Source organism: Erithacus rubecula (assembly GCF_903797595.1).
Source record: "Erithacus rubecula genome assembly, chromosome: 13".
NCBI lineage: Eukaryota > Metazoa > Chordata > Aves > Passeriformes > Muscicapidae > Erithacus > Erithacus rubecula.
In genome coordinates this window covers 4,394,873-4,407,459 of record NC_136665.1, presented here as the reverse complement: position 1 = coordinate 4,407,459, position 12,587 = coordinate 4,394,873, and the positions used below count along the sequence as shown (strand labels likewise).

At 45.4% G+C, this 12,587-nt stretch overlaps 1 protein-coding gene across 3 annotated transcripts in view; it reads right to left on the bottom strand.

Moving 5' to 3' along the window:
- DCAF1 (DDB1 and CUL4 associated factor 1) overlaps positions 1-9,010 on the bottom strand; it is a 48,136-nt gene extending 39,126 nt beyond the window's left edge. For all 3 annotated transcript variants that reach the window (XM_079317251.1, XM_079317250.1, XM_079317252.1), the window contains exons 1-2: positions 8,170-9,010; positions 3,117-3,234 (exon numbers count right to left, since the gene is read on the bottom strand). In XM_079317251.1, coding sequence (XP_079173377.1) covers positions 3,117-3,226 — 110 coding nt within the window. In that variant the 5' untranslated portion in view covers positions 3,227-3,234; positions 8,170-9,010. The remainder of the gene's footprint in view (positions 1-3,116; positions 3,235-8,169) is intronic.
- Between the last annotated feature and the right edge of the window lie 3,577 nt (positions 9,011-12,587).

Sequence of the window (12,587 nt, the reverse complement as noted above, 5' to 3'; positions counted from 1 at the left end):
GCTTGAGCTCTCAAGAAATTCTGGCACAAGCAAGTTACTTATATACTCCACTGCCAGCTCCTCATTTTTTTCCATGAGAACTAATAGCTTGAGAGATGTCTGCTGACCAAAAACTCAGACAAATGGGGAGCTGGGAAGCAGCACTCTCGCCTTGTCACGTCTTTTGAGGTGATAATTAGCATTTTGGTGATGTGCCAGGAAGGACAGACAAGCAGCATGGAAAGTGAGCACAACATTCTGGCCAGTGCATCCTGTCTGGGTAGGCAGCCAAACCCAGTGCCAAACCCAGCCAGCTCCCAGTGCTTTCAGGGACAACATTATCACAGGATCAATGAAAGACTAAAGTGAATCACTAATTATGGAGGTTTTTGAGACAATTATTCACAATTGTTTGACCAAAATAAAATTTAAAAAAAATTTCTGTTTGAAATTGATTTAAAAAATAAAAAAATAAAAGGAAAATCAAGCTTGCTAACAATACCCTACTTTTAACTAACACATAAAAAGGTGTTTTGTGACTTGACTTAGATAAATCTATCTAGATTAACAGCTTTGTCAATTCTCAATTGAAGCAACTGAGTGTCAAATAACTACCAAAGCTCATCCCCACCTTCTAAGACAGGTACCTGGTACACAGGGCTGCAGTGAAACACAGTTCACAAAATCACAGAATTTCTGTTCAAGTTTCAAGATTTCCTTCATTCACTTGGCATTATACTGGCTCTACAGCCACTTCCAAATCTGCAGCCAAGATGTAGGATTTACATGGAGTTATTTATTTCTAACTAATTTTTTTCTCTTTACAACTGTCTTTGGAAAGTTAGTCAGATCCTCATTTTCACCTTCCATGAACCAAGCTCACTTTGGGAACAGGGAAGGAAGGGACAGGGATATACAGAAAAGTATGCCAACTTTGCAAGGCCCCCAGTGATGTAGATGGCACAACAAAGCCATCCTAATCCTGCTCTGTGTCATCAGCTGGCATCAATGACTAACTTGAGCCTTTACAGCAGATTGCAACAGCATAAGATGCTCTAGGATCCCATAGCACAGTATGGTTGGTTTGAGGAGATGAAGTTACAATGTTAGACTGCTGATTTATTCCCTTGACGAAGAGGCTCCTGGGATGCAATAAATTATCTGAGCCCCAGGATGTGCCTGATTGGTTGAACATGACTTATATCCAGTCTATGAAGTAATACTATTGCAGGATCATTCCAATTTATAATATTTTTGAAAACCATATATATTAAATATCTGTTGTTTGCTGACAGGCTTTCCAAGCAACTTCTTCAGTTCATACCTTCTAACACTCAAGGGTTAGTAAAAAAACCAGCTTTTTGGAGTGACAACTCAGCTGCAGTCTGTAACTAGTGCTACTGGTGTTGCTGTCCTTGTCCTGTTACTGGACTCTCACCTCTGCTGCCTCAGCATCACATTCAACAAACCCCCAACCACACAGGGAAGTTTTTGTCCATTTAGCTCACAAGGAAGAAGGAAGTAGAGAAATATCACTCACCAACAAGTATGACCAGAGCTCCCTCTGACCTAAGACCAAACCAATATGCAAGGGCATTGACCTCCCTCAGGATATTGGCCAATGCAAGCCCCAGTTGGTGAGGATTCCTTGGCAGCATCTCTACCAACAAACTCTAAATATCTAAATAGCTAAAACTCTCTCCTACAAACAGGAACATGGCTCTCTCTGAAAACTGAAGCACTGTATATCTGATTTCTGATTTTAACTTCTGGCCAAAGCTAGTAGATCCCCTTGCTGCCTTAAATAAATCTGCACTATCTCCACTAAAGCAAAAATACCCAAGCCTTCACCATTCATAACCACTCTGCCTGCTGAATGGAAACCTTGAAAATCAGAGTTATCAGACTTGTCTAAGCATAAATAATGTAGGGAGCTCCAGGGGCTGAGCAGGAGCAAGAAGTGCCAGACTGCTCAAAGCACAAAAAAAATAAACGTTTCATTCAAATGTCTTTAAATTTCTTAGAATACAGTAAATTTCTGGTTATGTCTACAAGAAAAAGCCTTGAAATACCAACTTTTTTTTCTTCAGACAACACACAAAGATATACCAAAACCTGTCTCATGATTTTCAAGAGACCCACTAATTGTCAAGTGTTTAGGGTTGGTTCTCTGTTGCTCATCTCCTTCTCTTGTGCAGTTGTTTTTAAAATGCAGTAAGAATAGCAAAAATGTTGTGCCCAGTGGGTGAGGCACAGACCTGAGCAAAGAAGCTGCACCAGGTTCCTGCTACTTCCACCCAGTGCCAGCTCCAGCTCTGTGCACTGACTTGTCTGACCCAACAAGGCAGAAGAGACACCTGGATTGCTCCTGCACTGCAGAGCAGTTGAGTCCTGCACACACAAGGCAGGCCATGGATCTGCCAGTAGAGCTGTGAGGTACTGGGACAATTGCTTCACATCTCCCCTTAAAGCAGGAGTAATGTCAATCTACCCAAATGATGCCTGACTTGGGAAACCACAAATCATCTTTCAAATCTTTCTTTTGTACTAGACACTGTCATAAGATTAATAACATTACCTACATGGCCCCAAAAAATGTATTGGTCCAGGGAATATTTTTCTCACAATACAATGCCAGTAGTATCAATCATTACACAGCTTAGAGAACAAAACACATCCAGATTCTAGAATTTCACTTTAAACATGCCCTATGAGCTTCACTTTTATCTTCTCAATATAGCTCCTCCTACTCATCCTACTCTCACCCTTTCATTTAATCTGATCAACGTCACTGAAATCTCAAACCGCTCACACCTTGCTTCCCATCTTGATTAATGTTTTACAAGCTTCAACTGAAGATACCAAAGTTATTTCAAGCATTTAGTGATGCTCCTGACTTCTACTATTTCAGAGAATTAAATTCATGTTTTACAAACAGTTTGTGTAAGATGTCTTTGTAAAATAAACATCTTACTAAGAGTTTTTATTTAAATACCACATTAACAGTTCATTTTCCAGACCAAGAAAAGGAATTATAAGTTATCAGGTATGTGAATACCTCAAGAAAAAACATGATAAAAGCTGTTGTCATGCAACTTCAGATATTCAGCTTTAAGGATTTGTTTAATAGACCTTACCTGGTGAGAATAGGGACCATGTCTTGCCCGCTGCCATGTTCTTTCTCCCATTGCTCAAGCAAAGAAGTGAGCTCAGCCTTGGAGTCGACATGCCCAGATCCTGAAGTCATGGCTTAGCCTAAGGCAGAGGTAACAACCAGAAAAAAAAAAAAAAAAAAAAAAAAAAAAGAAAACAGCATAAATATGAGCAAGAAATCCCACTGTTTTACTGTATTCATTGAAACAACCTAAAACAAATATTACAAGTCATTTGAAAGAGGCTAATAATACTCAGCAAAAAGGAGTAAGAAGATAAAGTGACAGAAGGGTGCTTTCAAAGGTGAAAGTTTCTTTCTGGTCCTTTGCCTGCAGACTAAAGAGCACATGCACCTCTGAACACAAGTCCTGACTGGTGCTCCCCAGCCCTGACCAGGCTGGTTGGAATGCACAGCTCACTACAGCTGTGTTCACTGCTCAGCCTTTTAAAAGCTCTACCTCAGCTCCAGCAGCACACCTGAGTTGCCCTTTGTGGCCATTTACTCAAGAACCAACCCAGCCAGGGCAGAAAGACTGTGATCAGTGCCCTTATCCCAGTTTAGTGCCCTGCAGCCAGCAGTGGAAGTACCAACAAACTCCTCAGGCCCAGGGTGCTGAGCAGCAGAGGCAGCTCCTGAGCACTGTGGGCAGTGGGAGCAGCCCCAGGACAGGCAGCACTCATTCAGGGTTTCCAAGAACAGCCAGTGACTCCAAGAAGAAGGAAGGATGATCACAGGAGGGAGCACTGGAGCAATTACTTCAGATTTATCAGCTTTTACTTGCATGACAGCAGCTGACAGAAGATTTACCTTCCCATCCTCAGAAGTGAGAAACTCGTACAGCACTGAGTGACTTGTTGAAGTACCATTTAATGAAGGGAACTATCACTGTAGGTTCTGTTTAAGCCTTTAAATTTCCAGGTGTCAGCTTTTGTCGATCTGATAAAAACCTACTAGAAATATTAACAGCTTAAACTAGAACAAAATCTGTCTCAAGATACTGCCGTGCCTCCAGTTTCCAACCTGACAGACTATGATTGCTGTGAAGAGTTGCACCTTCTGGAGGAAGGAATAGCCAAACTTAATTTATAAACTGACTTTGTATTTCAGCTGGGGGAGAGTACACAAAGCAAAACAGATTTCTTCACATCCAAAAACACACAAAGATTTTCAGCATTTCATTCACCATAACACAGCCAATATCCATCTGTCATGAGATTAAATACCCATTTGTTGTACTTGACCCAGAGAAAGAAGTTTTCAAACCAGTGTTAAATACAGAAGTGTTTATGACAGGGACACACACATCAACTCCCAAAATACATGTTCAGGAGTCAGTCAAATGACAGGCTCTCAAGGCAGCCATAGCACAAATCACATATGCATTTATAGCCCAAGATGTCTCTGAAAAACATCACCATAATTTAACTGTGTGCTGGACACCTCCAAGTAGTTTAAAACTTTTCCCCACTCAGGGAATGGATGAACAATCCCATCTCTTGTCTTACAGGTGCTTCTGAATTTAATGTACTGTGACTGGTTAGTTAAATGGGAAGCATGAAGTTAAGAACACTGAAGATTAAACTGTCAGAAACTGCACAAAAGTCATCACCCAAAGACTATGAAAAGATAAAACTGTGACTACAAGAACACCATTTTGGTAAATACTATATGAAGTGGACATCTACCAAAAAACCACCCAAGCATGAAGAAAGATGAGGTTTCCTAAATCGCAAGTAATTATGATTTTATCTAGGACATATATTATTCATTCATTCATTCCAGAACTACATCAGGAAATTCAATGCAAATGCATAAATTGCTTAGGAAGAAATGCTACCTAGATGCAGGCAAAAGCATGGTGAGATTGTACACACACACCCCCAAACACCTTTGAAAATAAAAACTACTTCAAGCTCATAAAGCTCCATTTCCTTGTTCATTAACTGAACACAACTTGCCAGCAGCACTTCAGAGCTTTTAAATATCACAGAAGAACATTCAGACACTCTGGGCCTCAGAACACAAGTGCTGTAAGAGAATCCACATTCAACCATTTCAGACATCCCCACCTTCATTCAGTACTCGAGGGATACAGAAAAAAGGGCCCTGTGAGCTCAGAGCTTGCACAGGGCCTGTGCAGACTCTCCTGGAATCTGGAGAACAATTTACTTCCTCTAACAACCCTTAACTGTTCCTGCAAAAAGACCTGCAACAGGTCAACAAAGTCCCAGTCAGGAAGACCACAGGAACTGCTCACACTGGCCTCTGGGACACCCTGTGCTATACCAAAATCAAGTGAAAAATCCCAGCTATCCCTAAAACTTGGAGTATTGCCCCAATAAAGCACATTATTTGTCTAAATAACTGGTGCTGACAAGGAAAAACTTTCCTGAAATGAAGTTCTAACATAAAAATGCCACCCTTTCTATTGGGACACAGCATTGACAGTGAATGTCTCGCCAAGGCATCTCCTCTCTTCCACAGCCTTATTCCTCCCAATTTATTCAAATAAATAGGATTATTTTAGATGGCACCACAGAAGCTCCTACTGTGCTCACTTTTTTTAATAATTCCATCTTAAATCAAAGCAAAGAGCTCTGCAGAGAAGACAAGAACATAAATTATATGAACTATCCTGTAGCTGTCAGCAACACACCTGGCCTGATGGAGAAGAAACATGGGAGAACAGCTCTGACTTCCATTATTTCCCTTGAACAAGTTGCTGAAAAAATTCCATCTTCCATTGCTCCCCAAGAACCAGCAGAACTGATCAGATTTAAATTTAGAGGGGGAAGGGGGCAGGGGGATGTAAATACTTTTCTAAGTTTTGAAAACCACAGCCTACTACAGATTTCAGCTTGAACATCTAACAAGCTAAGGAATGGGATTTTTTCCCAAACAGCACTATTGCCAAAATATATTTAGAATCAACATTAACAAAACATAAAGCACTTACTAAAAGGATTTGACTTTGAAAGGCAAATATTTGCAGTCTTTACTACCACAGTGGTCACTGCCACTGAAAACCCACATGTGCCTGTTTCAGCACACTGCTGTTAGTGCACGTGGTATTGCTTTAATATTAAACATTCCCTGCTATTCCTGTGCCACAGCAAAGGCTTTATGGGCATTTCACTCTTCTGAGCTGAGATGTAAGAATTTGACATAAAAGGGAAACTCAAAGAGTACTGAGACAGAGATTCCTCAAGGTACTCATATGTTTTTGAAACTTCAGACATTTTAGTGCTTGAGTCATCTTAGTGAGACACCTCTGAACAGCAAGGAAATAAAATTCCAGCAAACACCAACCACAGACCTTGATTCAGTGCCTGGAACAGCTGGAGCAATTCAGCTCCACCCTTCTGTCCATTGGAGCCTCACACTAACACAGCAGCACTGCAGCTCATTCCCTTATTGATGCTGTGTTCAGGAAGAGGATTCTGAACACACTGACTTCCCACAGATAAACATTTTAAAGCATGAAACCTCTTAGTAAATATAAATATACTTGCAAAATCTGAAAACCAACAGTTTGGTTATCTGGGAAATGACCACCAAAGGCTTAACTTAGCAAAAGCATAATAATAAATTTAAATGGAAAATGAATGAGCTACATAATAAACTCAAAAATTATACCTCAAGAAAAAAAAAAACCCAAAACCAAAAAAACTCCTACAAGCCACTATTTTAATCAACTTTGTAGGAAGACTGCACAATTAAATTAATGGACAAAAATTACATAAAGATTTTATTACATGCATTGTAATTCCACATGCATGGGGCATCTCAAATTCTATTAACTACACTTCGGGCCAGCTTAAACAGTCCAATTTTACATTGTTCCCAAACATGATTCTAAGTGTGGCTTAGGATACAATGTAGAGAAGACTAATGTAACACCTCTAATGAGTCGGGATCTAGTTAATTGCCCAGCAAAATCTGAGTACATCTGTAGGTTCTTTCATACTAGTACAGTAACACAAAATTCCACCCTTAAAGAAAAAATAAAATTCTCCCTCTCATCACAAATATCCTTTAAAGAGATGAGGCAACTGACAGCTATTTGTCTAAACCTGTTGAGCCTGAAATAACCACGTGGAAGTTAAAGTATCACAAACTATCAACACTGAAATTCACTTGTGGAAGCAATATACCACCAAGTAAGAAAAGCCTTAATCTCTGGAGTACAAAAACAGAGTTTGGTGTCCTACACTAAGAGGAGTCTTGCTTTGTTCAACTTCCCTGTTGTTCAATATACTGAACATATCCCTAATGTTGCTTTTAAGTATTTAAGAAATCGGTTGTTGTTTGGTTGGTTTTTTTCCTTAAGTTATGTAATTTTAAGGACAGGGAAAACCACAAGGTTATTCAATTTCCTGAAATTTCTCCTTTTAAAAAACAAACTTAGAACTACGTTCTGATCTGGCAGGACAAGCTCAAAAAACAGGAAGAAACTTCTGCTGTCTGCAAAATAAGAGAAAAAAAAAAAAAAAAAAAAAAGAAAAAGAAAAAAAAAGCCCCGCTCCGTTTCAACATCAATTCCTGTTCGCGCGGCTGGAAGGGGAAACACGCGGGCCGCACCTCGCGGGGGCGGCCGGTGACAGCTGCCGCGGGTCCGCACTGCCCGGCACCAACGATTAAAGGTCGGCACGGAGCAGAGCGGGGGGAGCGAAAGGCCAGAGAGGCTCCCGGCCGAGCGGGCCCGGCACAGGAGGAAGAGCCCGGCGCAGGGGGCGGGCCGGGCGCGGGGGCCCGGGACGGGCGGGGCGGCGCAGGCCCGGTCCCGCCGGGGGGGACGGGACGAGACGGGACGGGACAGGCCGGGCCCGCCGAGCCCCCCGCCCCGAGGGCGCCCCCTAGCGCGGGGGCGGACCCGCAGCCGACCCCGCGCCCCTGAGGCGCCCCCCCCACACCCCTCGCCGCCGCTGCCGCCGCTCCCCCTGCCCGGCGCGGAGGCCGCGGCCGCCAACCGGCCCGACCCGGCGAGGCTCCATGGAAGCGGCGGCGACGCGTCCCGCCCGCCCCGACCCCGGTACCTGCGCGCTGCCCCCGGTGCCGCCGCCGCCCCCGGCCTCTGCTGCCGGTCCCGCGCACCCCGCGGCGGCCGCGATCGCTGTGGAGGGCGCACACTTTTTTGCGTCACCGTGCTGCGTCACGGCGCGCGCGTCACGGCCGTGAGGGAGCGGGGCGGGGGCCACGCTCTCGGGCGGCCTGCCGGGAAGAGGAGTTCTCTCGGGGCGCATGCGCTCCCCCGGAGCTGCCGCCGCAGGGGGTGCTGGGAGCTGTAGTTCCCGGGTCGCGCTGCCATTGCCCAGCGCGGCGGCTCGGTCGGAGGGGTCGGTGCTGCACCAGGCGTTCTCCAGGGAGAGGGGCGAGGCTGTTGGCTCGGCGTGATACGGAGGAGCCGCCGAGCAGCAGCTGTCGGCCCCGATACCCGCGTGTCCGCCCCGATAGCGGCGTGGTGCTGGGCACGCCGCCATCCGCCCTGCAGTCCCACGGCGTGACTATCATCAGCTGCGGCCGCGGTTCCTTTCTCGAGGCTGGGTGTTGGTCACTGTGTTGTTCACCTGTTAGGTCACCTCCAGCTGGACAGCGAGGTGTTTCAGAGGGAGGGCAGCTTGCGGGAGAGCTCGGTGCCGAACGCGCCGGCTCCTGCTCGGGAGTGATTCCTGCCCTTACCTCCGACACGGGAAGCAACATCGTCCTGCTTCTTCACACTTAATCGAAGGCTGATTTTGGCAGCTGCAGCTAAACCCCACAGCGGAACTGAACGCCCACCTCCACCTGTGCTCTGGACCATAACAAAGGAGGAACTGAGAGTCTCGGGAAAAGTTCTCTTCCTATGTTCCCAGCCTTCTACAGCTGCTCATTATGAGCTCCGGATCCTCTCCCCTCTGCAGGAGAAATGCACCCGCCTGCCTTGAGAGAGTCTGTGTGCAAAGAAACGCTTCAGCACTCTATAGTCCCATCCCTGTGAGCCTTCCACAGGCAAAGTCTTCTTTCCTCTGGGATTGTTTTCCTTTGTCTGTTGGTTCCACAATGGGAATATCTCTGCTCTTGTGTGCTTTTACAGTGGTAATGAACTGGTGCTCTGCACGGTCCCTGCCCCACTGTATCAATACCCATAGGGAAGATCCACGTGCTCTCAGCGAAGTTACCATTTCTGGGAGGAAGACCTGGAAAAGTACACTCCTCACCCAGGCCCTCATGGCTGGTTGGAGCATCCAAAAGTATCAGACCTGCCTGCAGCATTATTATCCAGGGAAGATCATGACATCCACAGCTGCACCTTCTTCTCCCCCTGCAAGGCACCTGGGAGCCTTGAGCAGCCACAGGGCTGTTCAGTAGGAGCTGCAGAGCTCCACATTCCCACCCCTCATCCCCACGTTCAAAGGGCTGAGAGCAAAATTAGGGTTTTCAGTTCCTGCCCTATCGATGGTGCACTGGAGAAAGGGTCTCTTCTCAGAGAAAGTGGTGTTCAGATCCCAGCTCACCTGAGCAGGTGAGGAGATTCAGAGCCTGCTGCTCATTGCCAGAGTCTGGCACGTTGCTGGCACAGCTTGCAGCCACCCCCTGGCTCTGTCACAGCTGTGCCACAGCCTCCTCTACAAACTGCCCAAAATGCTCAGGCCTCCAGCTCCTGCATTTCCACACCTCAAAGATATTTGGGAAGGATTCAGTCCAACATTCTTGTTTCCCACAGGGCAGGTAGGAGTCCTGCTGACTCACCTGCCAGGAACAAGACAGCATGAAAGCAATGAAATACCACTTTATGCTGCTGTGCTCTAGTAATTACCCAAGTACTGGCAGAAGTTTTTCTTGTAGAAGAATAAATATAATAAAAATTAGTAAATAAAGGGAAAGTGAATCCTTCCTCTCAAGGAAAAGCTTCATAAGCACAATTCCTACCTAAGATGCCCCACAGTGTCCACATTAATCTACTTTCTTGCACTGCAGCTGCATAAATCCCCGCCCCGGGCAGTGTTTGCACAGGTAGAGATTCTATTACCACACTTACAACATTTGACTGTCAGTCTTGATAAACTCCATGGCAATGAGTGCAACAGTGGGAATCCTGCAGCACTGGATTTACTAAGCCCCCACCCTCACAACAACACTTTAATGATGCAATTGAAGAGGGGGAAAAAAAATGCAAAATATGGCCATGGATTGCAGAGCAATAAAAATGACTGGCCAGTAGCAAGCTGACACCTCTTGCCCTGTGGGATCTTGTAGCTCAAAGAGAGGCCTGTGGTGTGCAAGGAAGGGAAAGTTCACCTCCATGCGCCCCCCTGCCAGAAGAACACCACATTCCATAGGATGGCAAGCTGATACTAACAATGGTTTGTGGCTGAGTCACAGTTTGAGGCTCCTTGAACAAAGTAACCACTTCTCCCCTTTGCTGTCACGTCTCAGATTCCCTCACAACACTATAGTTTAGTCAGAAAGGATAAATGTATTTTGTGGGACCCTAATAAACTTCTAAACTTAAGGACAATTAGCTGTAGGATCAGAGGAGGAACAGCACTGTAGAAGAAGCCAGGAAGACACAAACTGTGTTTCCAAAGGATGCCTTGAGTACAGCTTGGGGTGGAAAAGTGTCTGGGCTGCTTCATCTCTCAGAGCTGCTGGCACAGGCAGAGAGCCCCAGACCCAGGCTCCAGACAACAGCTTCACCTTCTGCCTGAACACACCTTTGTTGGAGAAAAGGGTCATTATCAAAAAACTCACAACATTCAGAGACACCTCACCACAGCTGAGAGGATGGATTATTTAGGCTTTTAGGAGTAATAATTTCTCACCTTGACCTCCATCACAGATCTACAGTGATAAAGTTTGTTGACTTCCTACACTTAGCCCGTCATTAATTGTCCCATCCTCTCGTGGGACTGGGTTTGCTTGTCACCGTGTTTCTCCCTGCAGCTGAGCTCCTGTCGAAGGGAAGCTGTGGCAGTGGTTACTGACTGAGCAGTACCAGTCTCTGCAGCACAATTTGCTGCATGACTCATAGCAGGTGAGTAGTGAGCTCGGGAGTAGAGTTCAGTCCCTTCCCAGCACTCTGGATCCCTCTGCAGCTGCAACTGCACCCAGCACCCAGCTGGATTTCCCAGCTGCATCCAGGGAAGGGTACAGTGCACCTGAACCTTGGGAGGGTCTGGACCTGCCCTGCTCAGCTGCTGTAAACTGAAGGGTGTTTCTTTTCTTTGTCACGCCCGTGCCCCGGGGGACTGCAGGGAGGTCAGAGGTCTGGGGAGCTGCACCTGGGAGCACATCGCGTGTGCCAGGGCCGCAGAGGAGCTCAGCTGGCTGCAATACACTGCTCTGCTCCCCCTCCACCCTGCCAGTGCCCTGGGTGCCTCTGCAAATCCGGGCAGTGGGCAGCAGGCACAAAATCCTGACAAGAAGGCTTGTGAGATGTTACATAGTGATTTGTGTCGTTATAAAAATACACGATAGAATCCATATAGACAAGAATACTGAACCCAAAGTAAAGCATGGACATGAGACACAAGAATATCTAATGATTTCATTGTATTTGTTTAAATCACTTTGTTCTAAATTGTTAATTTTTTTTTCCATTATTTTTCACTATAATCTGAATTGTATCCACTTTTATGTATAAGGAAAATATGAGCTTGTTTGGAATGAGCAGACTTGTCACTGCTGTTACCTGCCTGCTAGGAGTGTAACCTGAAAGCATGTTCAAGCCTTGTCCAGACCTGGTAGGGGCTTGTAGCCACTGCTGCTGGAGTGCTAGCCAACATGTTCAGGCTTACTTGGACTTGTACCCCAGCACAGTGGGCATGCCACACTCCACCAAGAAACTGCCCATAAAAGGGGCAGTGACCAGGGGAAGGATGGACGTGTTAGCAGAGCACAGATCCCCACATCCCCAGTGCTGCCTGCCTGTTCCTTACCAATGAAATAGTAAATTGCCTTATTGATTGACCTACCCAATTGTGGTGAGTAATTTATAACAGGCCCCAGTACAGCCCTAAATGAGAAACAAAAAGTCTCTATATTTAGCAAAATTCAGATTGCTTTATTTTATATAGACAGAGCAATGCAGCGCTGGGGAACGTGGGGGTCACTGCTCACTCCACACTCCATCAAACCTTGATTTGCAGCCTCTTCTTATAGTATGGTCTCTCATGGTAATAGTTAATTTTTGGGGTTTTGCTGTCATAATTTTGCCAGGTAAGCAGTGGTGGTCGAATAAACATCCGTGAAGTCTCTGGGCAATAGTCAGTCTCATAGATAACCATCTGGTCTTGGTGGATAGAAAATGGCAAAAATCAGGAAGTCTGGCCTTTGTAGATAGCAGCATTGATCAAACAAAGGCAGGAAATCTGATTTTGCAAAATCTATCAGACTATCAGAAAGTCTGATTTTGCAAACTGGTATCAGATACAACTTATTTAGAAAACAGAGGGATTTAAAACAGAATGATTTA